The sequence below is a fragment of the Microcebus murinus genome, chromosome 1 (assembly GCF_040939455.1).
Source record: "Microcebus murinus isolate Inina chromosome 1, M.murinus_Inina_mat1.0, whole genome shotgun sequence".
Lineage (NCBI taxonomy): Eukaryota > Metazoa > Chordata > Mammalia > Primates > Cheirogaleidae > Microcebus > Microcebus murinus.
The window spans coordinates 65360213-65376618 of record NC_134104.1 but is presented as its reverse complement, the minus strand read 5'-3'; the positions used below and the strand labels follow the sequence as shown (position 1 = coordinate 65376618).

The window sequence follows — 16406 nt, the reverse complement described above, 5'->3', positions numbered from 1 at the left end:
ATCTTTGCCTAGCCCAAGGTCACAAGGATTTTCCTCTTGTGTTCTCTTCTAGAAGTTTTATAGTTTTAGGTTTTACACTTATGTCTACAATGAATTTAGTTAATTATTGATGTGTATGGTGTGAAGCAAGGGTCAGCAAACAGTAAAGAGGTTAGCCTTTGTGGGCCATATCATCTCTTGGCAAAAGCAGGCTGAGACAAAAAAGAAATGAGTGTGGCAGTGTTTCGATAAATCTTTATTTACAAAAACAGGCAGTGAGCTGCATTTGGCCCACTGGTTAGAGTTCACTGTCCTTTCCTTTAAATCTCCAAACCCCACTGAGTCTCCCTAGGTGGCAAAAGCAGCTCCACCCATCCTGGTCTGTTAAGTCTGGTCCTGCCTGGCGTAAGGGTCCTTAGTGTGAAGAACCTTGCTAGAGGATGCCAATTTTTCCCATGCACCATCTCTACTTTTCCTCATTGTTTTCCAGCCTGTAAGTAGAGATCTTCCTGTGTGCCCTGGAGGACCAAGTGCACAATCTGACTCAGAAGAGCTGTCTACGTGCCAGAATCTCAGGTAGACAAAGTGAACTGTGATGTCATCCAGACTCATCCTCTCTGCCTGCTTTGGGCCAATGCATAAAAAGTCAAGAAGGTTAGGTCAAATTCAGCCTCAAATTCTGCTGTGTGAACTTGATCAATTCACTCCACTTCTTTCTCTGCATCTTCATCTGTGAAAAAAATTATTTCTCCTAACACTCACCATGTTATCGAGTGGATAAGAATAAGACAACACATTTCTTATCCACCTGATTCGCTACCAGGCAAACTGTAAAGCTGCCTTCTCCTTGAACAGTTTTTAAAGACTGCTTTCTTTCCTTCTTTCTAAAAGCACTATACAAATGCAAGATATTATTACTATTTTCTCTTTTTAAGTAATTCTAGAAAGCCCAGCCCCAGGATTTCACAATCTGTCACTGTCCCTCGTTGCCCCAGCTTGTTGCCAAGGAGAGAGATTATCCGGGTTTGGGGAAGGTCAGCCAGCCCCAGCACGATCTCTAACACAGCTTGGTTTGTCACCCCAGGCACAGATTTAGAGTTGGCCACATGGAGGCTGGGCAGGACCACTCCAAGGCCGTAGTGGCCACTGAGAGCAGAAACAACACTCAGCACCACTCAAGCTCTCCCAGGCCACTCTAATCTCCACCCACGCCTGCAGGACTCCAGTCTGCATGGCAGGCAGGCTGCAGTCTGCTAGAATCCTCAAAGAGGGAATGTCTTTGAGAACAGAGACCTCATCTGCATGGCCCTGGGGGCCCTGCTTTGAACACAGCAGAGATGAAAGAGCAGATCTCCCAGACTACTAGAGGAGCTGGTACAGGCACAGCACAGACATAAAATTATTTATCACAGTCATCTATAAATGTATGCAAGAGCTTGAGACCCAGCAATGGTACCTCATTCCATGCTAACCTCAAAAATGAGCATTTGCGTTTATTTTTATTTTATTTTATTCTTTTTATTTCGGCATATAATGGGGATACAAATTTTAAGGTTTCAATAAATGCCCTTTCCCCCCTCCCCCCACAAGTCTGAGTTTCCAGCATGACCATCCCCCAGATGGTGCACATCTCACTCATTATGTATGTATATACCCGCCCCCTGCCCCCCTCCCAATACCCTATTACTGTAGTACCTATGTAGTACCTATACTCCCCTGCCCAATACCCTATTACTGTAGTACCTATGTGTCCACTTAGGTGCTGCTCAGTAAATACCAGTTTGCTGGTGAGTATATGTGATGCTTATTGTTCCATTCTTGGGATACTTCACTTAGTAGTATGGGTTCCAGCTCTAACCAGGAAAATATAAGAGGTGCTATATCGCCGTTGTTTCTTAGAGCTGAATAGTACTCCATGGTATACGTATACCACATTTTATTGATCCATTCTTGGATTGATGGGCACTTGGGCTGTTTCCACAGCCTTGCAATTATGAATTGTGCTGCTATAAACATTCGAGTGCAGGTGTCTTTTTTGTAGAGTGTCATTGGATCTTTTGGGTAGATGCCCAGTAATAGGATTGCTGGATCAAACGGTAGATCCACTTGTATCACTTTTTAAGGTATCTCCATATTGCTTTCCACAGAGGTTGAACTAGTTCGTAGTCCCACCAGCAGTGTAGGAGTGTTCCTCTCTCTCTGCATCCACACCAGCATTTATTGTTTGGAGACTTTTTGATAAAGGCCATTCTCACTGGAGTTAAGTGATATCTCATTGTGGTTTTCATTTGCATTTCCCTGATGATTAGAGATGTTGAGCATTTTTTCATTTGTTCGTTGGCCATTCTTCTGTCTTCTTTAGAAAAGTTTCTGTTCAAGTCCTTTGCCCACTTTTTAATAGGGTTATTTGATTTTTTCTTGCTGATTTTCGTGAGTTCTAAGTATATTCTAGTTATCAGCCCCTTATCAGATGCGTAGGATACAAAAATTTTCTCCCATTCTGTAGGTTGTTTGTTTACTTTCATGACTGTTTCTTTGGCTATGCAGAAGCTTTTTAGTTTGATCATGTCCCATTTATTTATTTTTGTTGCTGCTGTGATTGCCTTTGGGGACTTCTTCATAAACTCTTTGCCTAGGCCGATGTTTAGGAGAGTGCTTCCAACATTTTCCTCTAGAATTCAAATAGTTGCATACCTTAGGTTTAAGTCTGTTATCCAGTGTGAGTTGGTTTTTGTGAGAGGTTAAAGGTGTGAGTCCTGCTTTAGCCTTCTACAAGTGGCTATCCAGTTTTCCCAGCACCATTTATCGAAAAGGGATTCTTTTCCCCAGCATATGTTTTTGTTTACTTTGTCAAAGATTAGATGGCTATATGAGTATGGTTTTATATCATGATTCTCAGATCTGTTCCACTGGTCAATATTCCTATTTTTGTGCCAATACCAGATTGATTTAATTACTACAGCTTTGTAGTATAGTTTTGATATCTGGCATATTAAAACCTTCCATTTTTTTTGTTGTTGTTGCCTAGAATTGCTTTTGATATTCGGGGTCTTCTTTGGTTCCATATGAAGCGTAAAATTATTTTTTCTATATCTGTGAAGAATGCTGATGGGATTTTAATAGGTATTGCATTGAATCTATAGATCAGTTTGGGTAGTATAGACATTTTAATGATGTTGAGTCTGTCGATCCACGAGCATGGTATGGATTACCATCTGTTTACATCCTCTGTTATTTCCTTCCTCAGTGTTTCATAGTTCTCCCTGTAGAGGTCTTTTACCTCCTTGGTTAAGTATATTCCTAGGTACTTTAATTTCTTTGTTGCTATTGTGAAGGGAATTGAGTCTTTGATTTGGTTCTCAATTTGATTGTTGTTGGCGTATATGAATGCCTCTGATTTCTGTGTATTGATTTTGTATCCTTCTAATTTCTGCTAGAATCTGTCTTTTCTGCAGAGACATTCTGTCTGGCGGTGTTTCTCGTCTGCCATCTTGATTCCCTCCCCACATCTGCATTTATTAAGAGCAAATTTATTAATTTGCTGTTATTAAGAATGCCTCCCATTTTACATAATGGTGAATAATTTGAAAAGGACCTCCACGCCATTGTCCTGGTCCTCATAACAAGTCACCATGGGAGGAAGGAGGGCGTTATTATCTTTGCTGGGGATTGCAGTTCAGAGACATGAAGCGATTTGTCAGAGGTCACAGAGCTAGAAAGTGGGAGAGCAGGTGTAGAAACTCCAGGTGTTCTGACACCAAGTGTAGCACTCTTCCCCTTAATCCTCCTCTGTGCCGAGTGGAAAGGCAGTTAGCTCATCATGTCCGAAGCCTTAGTAAGGAGGCCCAAGGACTAAGAGAAAGAGATAAGTTAACTGTCAGTTATCAGTGGAATTGGCCCTGCCTGCCAATAGGGGGATAGCTGTTAGGGCCAGCGGTCCCTCAGCTCCCACTGCCCTCTTCTGACCTCACAGCACTGCCCCTGCGTGATGAAACAACGCTTTTGGGAGTAGGCACTGTATTTCCTTTTCAAAAGGATTTACCATGAAGAGCTCGAATAGTAGTCTCTCCAAGAGCATTTAAAATAGGGTTCAAACTATAAGAATGGCATGTAAACACAGTTTGGGGAGACACAGCTTAGGGAGACATCATATACGGTATTAGTCCATGCAGTCAATTATATGTGTAGCTAGGCATTGGGGTAATTGGAGATAGGGGATGGGACAAAATGATCTCTGAAGCACACAGAGGTGCTGGTCTCTGACTCTTTCCTGCCTGTGCTCAATAGTGAGATTGTGGACTTACTGTGTGAACAAGTGTGCACTCGTGGAAAGGGGTGCGTACAGGGTAGTCTGCCTTTCACTACCAAACCCCAAGTTCAATGATGCTGCCTTCCAAGAAGGTTGCCTCTGACTTTTCTAATGAAAAATTAATAGGCACTTGCTGCTGCCTTTAATTACATTTGCTAGAGAAGAGTGTCTGCCAACAGCATGGCTCTGGCTGGCTTCCATGCTGGGTCTGTTCTCAGCAAAGCCCATTTGGTTTGGGAGGAGAAAGGGCGCCATTTTGACTGAGTAGCTTGAAGAGGCAGAAATATCCTGGGGAGGAGGTTGTATCAGATTTTCTGATGCTGGGTCTCCACCCATGAGCCTGACCAAGACGCTGACCCAAATACACTTTGATGGAGCATGGACAAGGATTCGAACCCTGTGGGCTGAGGACCTCCTAAGGACCAACAAGATCTTGAAAGAGGAACACTAAGCCTCATCTGTAAGTATGATAAGCATGCTCCCCCCACAAATACAGAACCATTTTTCCAACATGTATAGATGCTATTGGGATTGATAAATTATTAACACATTTAAATGACTAATTTTATAGTAGCTTTTCACCATTATGTATTTTCTTAACTAAAAGTACATATATACCATGTTAAGATGCTTAGAAATTTTTTGCCTTAAAAATGGGCCTTCAGGCCGGGCGCGGTGGCTCAAGCCTGTAATCCTAGCACTCTGGGAGGCCGAGGCGGGCGGATTGCTCGAGGTCAGGAGTTCGAAACCAGCCTGAGCAAGAGCAAGACCCCGTCTCTACTATAAATAGAAAGAAATTAATTGGCCAACTAATATATATATATATATAAAATTAGCCGGGCATGGTGGCGCATGCCTGTAGTCCCAGCTACTTGGGAGGCTGAGGCAGAAGGATTGCTTGAGCCCAGGAGTTTGAGGTTGCTGTGAGCTAGGCTGACGCCACGGCACTCACTCTAGCCTGTGCAACAAAGTGAGACTCTGTCTCAAAAAAAAAAAAAAAAATGGGCCTTCATACAGGAAAAGACTAGGAACATAAAACTAGGATATTCCTTCTATAACTGTGAAACAGTGTTACTAAAAGAATGGATTTTGGGGGTCTGTAGGGGGCCTCTTTTACCTCCTTTTTTTTTTTTACTTTTTTTTGAAGATGGGGTTTTGCTATGTTGTCCAGGCTGATCTCAAACTCCTGAGCTCAAGCAGTCCTCCTGCCTCAACCTCCCCAGTAGCTGGGATTACAGGTGCTAGACACTGTGCCTATAACAGCTATATTGTGATACATTACATGTTAATTTTAAGTGTGTAATTCAATGGGTTTTTTTTTAGCATATTTACAGAGTTATGGAACCATCTCCAAATTATTAGAACTCTTTTCACTACCCCAGTTATACTCATTAGCAATTACTTCCAGTTTCTCTCCCCAAGCCTCCCTAGCCCTAGGCAACAACTAATCTACTTTCTATAGATTTGCCTATTTTAGATATTTCATATAATAAATAGGATCATATAATATGTGGTCTTTTGTGACTAAGTGGAATGTTTTGAATCCAGTCTCTGTATATCCAACTCCTATGCATCCTTTAAGGTCCATTTTCACCCCCACCCCACCCCATCCCCCAAGACTTTCTTGCTCACCCCAACCTATAAGAATATTTTTCTCCTATTAATTCATTACTTCATGTTTGTCATGTTCAGGAAGCACTCAGCATGAGCTGCAAGGCCCATCTCTGCTGACACTGTGCTGTTTGTTCTCTAGCTCTTTCTGCGAATTCCTCACCTCTGACTTCTTGGGGGTGGCATTTTGCTGGCATCCCTCTCCAGCTCCCCCCACTCAGCTGTGCCCAGCAGAGTTTTCTGCTTCAAATGGGTAATCGGTTTATGTGTGTTGAAAGAATAAATGACTCATGGGGATGTTCCTAGACTTTAGCAAAAAAGGATTCAGGAAAAAGTGCAAGAAGGAAAGCACAACCAAGAACGGAACAGAGATAAAGCACAGAATGTGGGCACTAGAGTCTTAAGGATTGGCCACTGCCAATCAGGTGCAGTCCTTGGGATGTGACTAGAGGGACAGTCAAAAGGCCCAGGGCCACAAAGGGTCTCCCACCTACCTCCAGTTGCAATTGAAAGAACATATTAGTCACTCCTTTAAATGGAGGCATTAACCGCCTCCATTAAAATGCAAATGTCAGCACCTGGGAGAGTGGCAGAGCACGCTATTATCAGCCTTTCCCACCTCAGCTCCAATCTGAGCTCTTTGAATATTTTCTGTTCCCTGAGGGCCCAAGGTTTAGGGGTAAGGATGGGGTCTGGAAAAATCTAGGGCCCAGTTCCCCAGACTATTAATTGCAAATTTATCATCCTCGATTTCCAAGCCAAAGAAGCCGGAGGTCAAGAGTGAGAGAGGTGATGTCCTCCTTTCCTCTTCAGAGCTCACGGTGGGTGACTGGCTGTGCATAGGATGGATCCCTGTGCTGGGACTCAGTTATTTGTGCCCAGTGGCTAAGACACTGGCCCCAAGCCCCACAGATGACCAAATCTCAAGATGGCCAATGCACCATCCTGTTAACTACTCTCTGACTTGGAGATAACTGAAAGGTAAGTTGAGTTTGAAGCATGGGGCCTACTCTCAAAATGCAAATGTGCAGGGTAGGTGGACACAACTTGTGGATTCATTTCTACCTGATTGTGGGAATGAGATGATCTTTATGAACCTTTGCGGCCTCGAGAGTGCCTTGGGTAGAGTTCCTTAACTTCGTTTGAAGACCTCATTACAGGGCAGGGCTCTCCAGAGCAAAACTGTGCAAGGGGAAAAGACCCTTTTTGACCCCTAGCTCCTAACTGGCCTCCCTTTCTGCCCTCCTTCCCGCTCCCAGGTACTCTGACCCTTTCTACTCAGGGTTTCCCGGTCTATGCTTTTATTTGCCTAAGGGAATGCACCCTGGTCACAAGAGTTCCTCAACCTAACTCATCCCTGCTCCTAAACAGCAAGCACCCAACCTTGGCCCCATCCTTGGGGCCCAATTAAGCTCATTCACAATGATTTGCTATGATTGACAGTCCTGCCACAAGTCCCTCAACTTCCTAGGGGTGTTTGCATTCATTTTCTGACCATTTTTATTGAGATATATTTTACATACAATAAAGCTCACCTGGTTAAAGTGTTCAAGCCAGCAGATTTTATTATATGGTATTAAGAGAGGTTGTGTAAACATCACCATAATCTAATTTTAGAACATTTTCATCACCCTCCAAAGGATGCTTATACCTGTTAGCTGTCACTCCCCACTACCCTCATTCCTCAGGCCTAGGCAACCACTAATCTTTCTGTCTCTCAATTTTCTGCATTCATTTTTAGCAAATGAGTGTTATCCCAAAGCATGATTTTTCTGATAGAGGAGTTTTAAGCGGTGTGGGGGGACGTATTTTTAGGTAGGGGAGTAATACTTCTACCCACTTCTACAGGTATTTCTGACTGTTCTAAAATATTAAAAATATCCAAATATTCTAACTTCTAAAATAGAAATATTCCTCTAAAAAAGTCTAGAGGAGTGAAGAATTAAGTCCTGAAGAGTAACTGAGGCATAGGGGCAAGACAGCTGGAAGGGGCCTGGGACGTGTCTGCAGGTCTCCCAAAGGGCCCCACTGTGCCCTGGGTTGTAGTCACCTGACTTCCAGCAAACCAGGCACTTGTTTCAGAGAGGCCTGAGATGTCCTTTGGTCAGCACTCTATCAGATGACGTCATCCTTGCCTTTCCATACCAGGTGCACATCCTGGAGTCTGTCTTAACCTCTGCCTTTCATTCCTGTGACCTCTCCCAGCATTTTTGGTTTCTTCTGACCTTGAGGACTCTCCTCTACCTAGGGATTGGCCCCAGGTTTCCTTCTCAGCCTTCCATAGGCCTCCTCCAGCCAATGGTGTCATTCCCATGGCCAGATCACTTTGAGGCCCAATAGACATCTGCTCTGCAATAGTTTCCAGATTGGTGTCCTGTACTCTTGGATCTTGCTTTTTCAATGTGGCTACATCATTGCCAGTTTGCCTCCCAAAACAGAATGGACCAGTATATTCCTATCCCTAAATTCAGGGGCTCCTTATTGTCTTTATTTATTTATTTATTTTTGAGACAGAGTCTCACTCTGTTGCCCAGGCTAGAGTGAGTGCCGTGGGGTCAGCCTTGCTCACAGCAACCTCAAACTCCTGGGCTCAGGCGATCCTCCTGCCTCCGCCTCCCGAGTAGCTGGGACTACAGGCATGTGCCACCATGCCCGGCTAAGTTTTTCTATATATATTAGTTGGCCAATTAATTTCTTTCTATTGATAGTAGAGACGGGGTCTCACTCTTGCTCAGGCTGGTTTTGAACTCCTCACCTCGAGCAATCTGCCTGCCTCGGCCTCCCAGGATGCTAGGATTACAGGAGTGAGCCACCGCGCCCTCGCTCCTTATTGTCTTTAAACTGAAGCCCAGTCTCCTCTACATTGTGTTCAGGAGTCCAACCTACCTGTCCATCTTCATCTACCATCACACACCTGAGACCCTATCCCACTCACCATTCCCCAGATATATTAATGCGTTTATCAACAACTATTAGGCACCTCCTATGTGCCAGGCATCAGGCTAAGCTTGAGGCACAGAACAAGATACCAACTCTGCCCTTAAGGAATTCAGCAGATTATGGAGACATTTCCGTAAACAAGTCAAGATAATGCAATCTGACAGTGCTATAATCAGTGTGTGTGGTGGCTGGCTGGGCGTGGTGGCTCACGCCTGTAATCCTAGCACTCTGGGAGGCTGAGGCTGGTGGATTGCTCAGATTGCTCGAGGTCAGGAGTTCCAAACCAGCCTGAGCAACAGCGAGACCCTATCTCTACTATAAATAGAAAGAAATTAATTGGCCAACTAATATATATAGAAAAACTTAGCCGGGCATGGTGGCGCATGCGTGTAGTCCCAGCTACTCGGGAGGCTAAGGCAGTAGGATCACTTGAGCCCAGGAGTTTGAGGTTGCTGTGAGCTAGGCTGACACCAGGGCACTCACTCTAGCCTGGGCAAGAAAGTGAGACTTTGTCTCAAAAAAAAAAAAAAAAAAGAGAGAGATAAGCTAGGTGTGCTGGGGGCAGAGGAGGAGGGAGTATCTATGAGGGAGGGGATAGAGGAGGGGGATTAGAGAGGGCTTCCCTCAGGTGCAGTGAGTTTGATTTGTGGAGAAAAAAGTAATCTCTGCAGAGGTGTAAAGAGCAGTTGAGGGTGGCTGGATAACATGGGGAAGTGGTAGACAGTGAAAGCTGGCAGGAAGGAAGAGGCTATTTTGTGGACAGTTTTCAGTGGGGGTGAGATCAGATGGAGACAAAGTGGAAGGCAGATCTGAGAATAAGGAGGGAGAGTTGGCCATAGTCCAGGCAAGGAGGGGGATGTTCCTGAAGAAGGTAGTGGGAAGAGACAGATGTGAAAGACAATGGAAGAGGAGAGACTATCACTCTAAGATCAGGGTATCTGGGATAAGGTAATTCCACCAGAGGCAGGAAAACGGAGGGAGTAGTAAGCTACTTGGGAGATGACCTTAGTTTCAGATAAATTAAATCCTGGTAGCTGGTGGGTCCCATGGCACCCATGGGGAGCTCTCCACTGGACAGCTTGGAAATGGGAAGGGAGGCAAAGTTTGAAGATACAGATTTCAGAACTATCTTAGAGAAGAAAATGTGCTTATCCTTTGACCCAGCAATTCTACTTATAGGAATTTCTCCTAAGAATATAATTATGGATGTGTGTGAATATTTTTTTTGAGTTGAGGGTCTTGCTATGTTGCCCAGGCTGGCCTCAGACTCCTGGACTCAAGCAATCCTCCCACCTCCTGAGTAGCTGGGACTATAGGCGCATGCTGCCATGCCTGGCTCGTGTGTGAAAATTTTTCCTCAAAAATGCTCACTGTTTATAACAGTAAAGGAGTGGAAAGTTTTTGTAAACTGCTATGACAGTGAAAAATGTCTAACAGTAGGGGATTGGTTAAATAAATTGTACTATACCCATGCAATAGAATTCTGTTCAGACAGTAAAGCAGATATTATAGATGAATGCTTACTGACATGAAAAAACATCCACAATATTTTGCTAAGTGGAAAAAGGCAGACTCTAAAACTAATTGTGGGTAAGATATCTAGTTATTGTTTAAGAAAAGGATTAAGACCTTAATACTGGTTATTTCTAGGTGGCATGATTATGACTGTTTTCTTTTTTTAGTTTTTTTCTACATCAATCACACATGGCCTTTGTTGTAAGGTGATTATTTTAAAAAATTAAATAAAATTAAAAGGAATGACCTAAGGAGAGCTCTGAGAATGAGAAGAGAAGAGGATCAAGAATGGAACCTTAATCAATAACCTTGATATCTCTGGCCATCTGGCCCCTGTACAGACAGTTGTCTATGTTCTGAGTGTCTTTCCCATGTCATTATTGGCTACATGGCTGCATGGTAGAGCACAAAGACTGCTATAAACTGTGAGCCTCGGGCAAACTTCTTGGTTCTCTAAGTCTTAGCTTCCTCATCTTTATAAAGGGGAGAAATGGTTATCTGACAATAAAATATTTATAGACATATAGTAGTGTTTAATAAATATTAGTCCATCCTTCCTTTCTTCTTATTCATCCTTCCCTGTTGGACCCAGACTTGACCTCCAGAGGGAAGTGATGCTCCTTTTCTCTCAACACCCAATGTGCTGTTTGGATTTCTGTTGAACACTTGAACTTTGCTCTGACCTAGAAGTAGTGGTTAGCTCTCTCCCCTCCCTGTAAATTCCTAGTTGAGTGTGGTCATCTTTCTGTCCTGGTAGCAACTAGCACAGTGCTTTGCACATTGGAGATGCTCAAGAATTTTTGTTGACTAATTCATGTTGCTTTTTACAACTTAGCCAATCATGGGTTACTCAAAGTCTGAATTACTCAGGGGTTATTTTATTCAGATCTCTTAGAACTTTCCTCCTTCCAATTTGTGACTCTGGCATGGTTTATCTTCCAATCTGCAGAGACTACCTGCAGAGATAGAGAAGGAAGCTTACTCAGACCTCTAGGCTCCTCCTCAGAGCTCTGAGGAGAGGGCTGGAGGATGAAGAAGGGTAAAGCGAAAGCTGTTTTCCTTTACCCTGCCTAGAGATGTGGTCCCCCAACTCTCCCATGGTTTAGATTGCCAGAACCTCAGGCAGAACAAACTAGGGGCAAAAAGGCAACTGAGTAGGCACCTCATTCCATAGGCCTAGGTCCTCTTTGCACCAAAGTAAAGTCCTCTGCATTCCTGCTTCTTGTCTCCGCGCTGTGCAGGAGCGTCTAGTCACCTTCCTCCTTTCCTTCCCTTCCCCCTGGTGGGTGTGCCGCCTTGCTCAGGTGCCCATCCTTCCTGCTAACATCCTGCCAGGTCGGGGAGGCAGCTGGTGAAGGACCTTGGGATGCAAGTTACGAGACCTGTGTGACCTGTGGCAAGTTGGCTAAGCTCTTGGAGCCTCAGTTTCCGCATCTTTAAACTGGGGATAAGCACACGTGCCCTGTCCCCTGCCCGATCCCGGGGTTATTGAGGGGAATCAGTGAGATTTTAAAAAGTATGAATGAGCAAAGAGCTTTCTATGAACGCCAAGCGTTCGGGACGCTGTCTCTGGGGCTTCCTCTCGGTAACTACCCTCCAAAGCGTTCCTGTCCGCCCCGCCCTGGCTACATCGGCCTCACCCACTGTATCTCCATCTTCTCCGTCACTGTCTTCCTGCGCTTCAGAGGTCCTGTCTCTGCAACTCCCCCGTCCATTTCCGGGTCTGGTTCACAAGCCCCTCCGACCCCTCCAGGGACTCTGTCTCCGTTTCCCCGCGGCAGTCGCTGCCCGGCGCCCCCCACCCAGTGCGCCCTCCTTTGGCACGGCCGCCCGGCCCGAGAATCGCCCAATGAGAGCGCCGGACTCAAGTCTGACAGCTCCGGCAGCGGCCAATCGAGCCGGGCCCCGGAGGGGGGCGCAGCGCCGGGGCTGAAGTTGGGTTGAATGGGGGGGAGGGGGACTAAAGGGGATACAAAAGAGGGGAGGTAGGACTGGGGACGCTGGAACCTAAGCCGGGGGCTGGGGAGGACCGCACGCCACCCAGGTCTGGCGACAGGACCGCGGGCTGGATGCGGCTCCAGGCGCCAGGGAGGGAGGGGCGCAGCGAGGAATTTAGGTGAGGAAGGGGAGCGGGGGTCCCTGCGGCCGGGCCAGAGGATGCCCGCGGGGCGCCGAGGCTGTGGCGGCGGCCAGGCCGGGGGCGGAGGCGGCCGCGCGCCGCTGTGAGCCGAGGCCCGAGCGGCGCGGGGGGCGGGGAGGCAGCGGGAGGAGGGGATGCGGAGGGCTCTCCGGCGGCGGCGGCGGCGAGCGGGCCAGAAGGGAGGAGCGGCGCGAGCGGCCGGAGCGGCGCAGGGCCCGAGGCGTGCATGGCGCGCCCTGAGCCTGGCTCCCGCGGGCCTCTCCGGAGCGCCCTCAGGGCGCCGCGGCTGTTTGGCGGGCCCTTCTGGGCCGGCTGCTTCTGAGCTCGGGGCCTTGATCTCTGGATGCCGTGCTCCCCAGGAGAAGCCCGCCTGCACTGGGGCAGAACGGCGGCGGCGCCGCGCCGGATTCCGCCCTCCGCCTAGTCGTTCTGCGCCGGTCGCGGTGGGCCCGCAGCCGGCGGCGAGGAGCTTGGGGCTCGCGGAGCCGGCGCGACAGCTCTCCGGGCCGGCGGGTCCTGGCCAGCCCGGCTCCGTTTGGGGGAAGGAGGAGGCGAGAGGGGAAGGGCCGCACCGCAGGAGCCGGTCCTCGACCCCGCCCCCTGCGCGGACGCGCTGAAGTCTCGGCTCCGCTTTCGCCGGAGCCACGCTCCCACTCTAGCCGCGGAAGGTGGGGGATGCGGGTGACGGCCCCCCCCGGGCTCCAGGACCCTCCCCCCCGGGGCTCCGGAGCTCTCGCTCCGCCCGCCGCCCCCTCCCCCGTCCTCTCCACCCCCCATCCCACCTCCCCACCCCTCGTAAAGAAATAATGCTGGCTGGCGCCCGCACCTCCCAGTCGCTCCCAGTCCGCCGCGAGGAAAGGGCACCCGCTGTGCGTCCACGCCCGGACCCCCGCCTCGCCGCCGCCTCGCCCCGAGAGCTGCTGGGCTCCTCTTAGGCAGGATCTGCGAGCGCCGCGCCCGGGCATTGCCAGCCCCGGGAGGCGCCACCCGCAAGGACACCTCTCCGTCCCGCCTCGACCGCAACTCCGGTCCTCGTCGGGCTTGACGCGAGCCAGGAGTCCGGACGTCTCTGCGCGCGGCACAGCAGTCCGAACAGTCCCGCCGCCCCAGCTCGGAGGCAACTCCACCTCGGACCTGGGATTCCTGACGCGGATTCTCAGCTACTTCTCACCTCGGGGCTGTGCCCTCCTCCTCCGCTCAGGACGGGGGTGCCAAGATGCCCCGCTGCGGCGCAGGGCCCTGGGCCGCCCCCGACGTGTGACCCCAGCCTGGTCCCCCTCCTCGGCCGTCCGCCTTCCCCGTGGAGACCCCCGGCCCGGCCCCCGGGGGAGGAGGAAGAAGACGACCAGGCCGAGAGGGGGATGTCCGGCTCCAAAAGCGTGAGCCCCCCGGGCTACGCGGCGCAGACAGCTGCGGCGCCCGCGCCCCGGGCCGGCTCGGAGCACCGCTCCGCGTGGGGGGAGGCCGACTCCCGCGCCAATGGCTACCCCCACGCCCCCGGGGGCTCGGCCCGCGGCTCCGCCAAGAAACCCGGGGGGCCGGCGACTCCGCAGCAGCAGCAGCGCCTGGCCAGCCGCTGGCGCGGCGACGACGACGACTACCCTCCGCTGAGCGGCGACGACCCCCTGGCCGGGGGCTTCGGGTTCAGCTTCCGCTCCAAGTCCGCCTGGCAGGAGCGCGGCGGCGACGACTGCGGCCGCGGCAGCCGCCGACAGCGGCGGGGCGCGGCCGGCGGGGGCAGCACCGGGGCGCCCCCTGCGGGCGGCGGCGGCGGCGGCTCGGCCACCGCGGCGGCCGCCGGCGGCGGGACGGAGGTGCGCCCCCGCTCGGTGGAGGTGGGCCTGGAGGAGCGGCGGGGCAAGGGCCGCGCGGCCGACGACCTGGAGGCCGGCGCCGTCGAGGCTAGCGAGGGATCCGGCGATGGCGGCAGCTCGGCGGGCTCAGGCTCCGGGCCTGGAACGGTGCTGTCTCTCGGCGCCTGCTGCCTGGCGTTGCTGCAGATATTCCGCTCCAAGAAGTTTCCGTCGGACAAACTGGAGCGGCTATACCAGCGCTACTTCTTCCGCCTGAACCAGAGCAGCCTGACCATGCTCATGGCCGTGCTAGTGCTCGTGTGCCTCGTCATGTTGGCCTTCCACGCGGCGAGGCCCCCGCTCCAGGTACCCTACCTGGCTGTGCTGGCTGCCGCAGTGGGCGTGATCCTCATCATGGTCGTGCTCTGCAACCGCGCAGCCTTCCACCAGGACCACATGGGCCTGGCCTGCTATGCGCTCATCGCCGTGGTGCTGGCCGTCCAGGTGGTGGGTCTGCTGCTGCCCCAGCCGCGCAGCGCCTCTGAGGGCATCTGGTGGACCGTGTTCTTCATCTACACCATCTACACGCTGCTGCCCGTGCGCATGCGGGCCGCGGTGCTCAGCGGGGTGCTCCTGTCCGCCCTCCACATGGCCATCGCCCTCCGCACCAACGCCCAGGACCAGTTCCTGCTCAAGCAGGTAGGGACCCACCCGGCCACAGGGACTGGATCGTGGGGTGGGCAGGCCTCGGCCAGACTCCAAAGAAAGGGATCCCTCCCTCACCCTTTCATGCAGTAAAAAGAACCAGAGAGACAGGGCTAGGCCGCTTATGCTGTCTTGGAGCTTCTTAACCCGATCCGAGCCCCCGCGACTTCATTAACAGAAAAAGTGCCCTAGTGTTATTTGTAATGTTCCTCACCCTGTGGATGACACGCACTCAGCTGTAGCCATCGTTGTGGGGATGCAGTGAGGAAGGAGAGTTGGAGGAGAAAATTATCTGGAGTAGCCACCATCTCTTCCTGAGCTCTGTCCCTGAATACAAAAGGCCCCTAACAAAAGTGGCTGGACCCTCTAGCAGCCACCCCCTTCTGAGAGTCACTTGTGGTTTGTTAACCCAGTCCTGTATAGAGAGTTGGGGATGGGAGACCTTGGACAGCCCTTGCCCAGTCTTGAGGAGGAGATTGGATGATCCTGCTACACATCTGAGGCTGGGAGTTTGGCAGCTGGAGATATTCCTGAACTTGAAGGAGGACTGGCAAGTTTGTTTTGTTTACCAAAGTGCCCCAAGTAAAAAAGCTGTCCTTCCCAAAGGTGGGAAGGAGCCTTGGAGATGTGTGTGCTAGCAGTCCCCCTTCCTGCTTGAGCAGAAAGCAGGTGTTGAACATCGTGCCCCTTCAAGTGGGTGCTCCTGGACATTGCTTGTGGTGGGGGCTTTTTGTCCCTGCTGAGACTTGGTGGGCAAACCTAGAACTGTGGGCTCAGGAAGAAATAAAACAACTTCTGCCTGGTTAACTGGTGCCGCTCCTGAAGACTTCTGGAGAGGGGCATGCTTGCCATCCTGACCTCGGTGAGGGAGCTGGTCTGACATCCATACCTTCTTCCTTTAGTGTCCTATTGTCTGTTTCATGGTCCTGGTCCATGACCCTTCCTGCACCAGCTTGTTTGCGTGTTGCTCCTCTGTGAGAGTCAAGTGGGCCCCTTGTTGCAGTCTCTTGACCTTGGACCCCATGCTCACCTTCACCCCTCTCTTGGCATCCACCTCCTCTAAAAGAACCTTTTAACCATATTCCATTGTCATTTCCTTCCTCCTTCTCTTCACTTCTAACACCTTCCCTCAGACTTTGATCCTGTTGAGTACTGTGTCTCTCTTGAGGTGCTTTCCTGTGTCCCTTGGCTTCCTGCACACAGTATTCTCACATAGGGAATAGCACTAATATGGGTTTTAGGGTGCTGGGCTCTAGATGAACCTACAGCTTGCTCTATGACATGCAGTCTTTCTGGGCCCTTGTTTTCTTTTCTAAAAAATGAGATGCCCATTCTACTTCCAGCTACCTCTGCCCCAAGCCTCACTTCCTGCAAGGAACCTTCTCCTTCTATTCTGGCCACACCGGCCTCTCCA

General features: G+C 50.2%; 1 protein-coding gene across 1 annotated transcript in view; it reads left to right on the top strand.

Annotated features, from left to right (window-relative positions):
• Window positions 1-13137: 13137 nt before the first annotated feature.
• The window catches only part of ADCY5 (adenylate cyclase 5), a 148477-nt gene continuing 145208 nt past the window's right edge, over window positions 13138-16406 (top strand). Inside the window, exon 1 of the mRNA XM_012780468.3 lies at window positions 13138-14986. Within this exon, the coding sequence (XP_012635922.3) occupies window positions 13856-14986 (1131 nt within the window). The 5' untranslated portion in view covers window positions 13138-13855. The remainder of the gene's footprint in view (window positions 14987-16406) is intronic.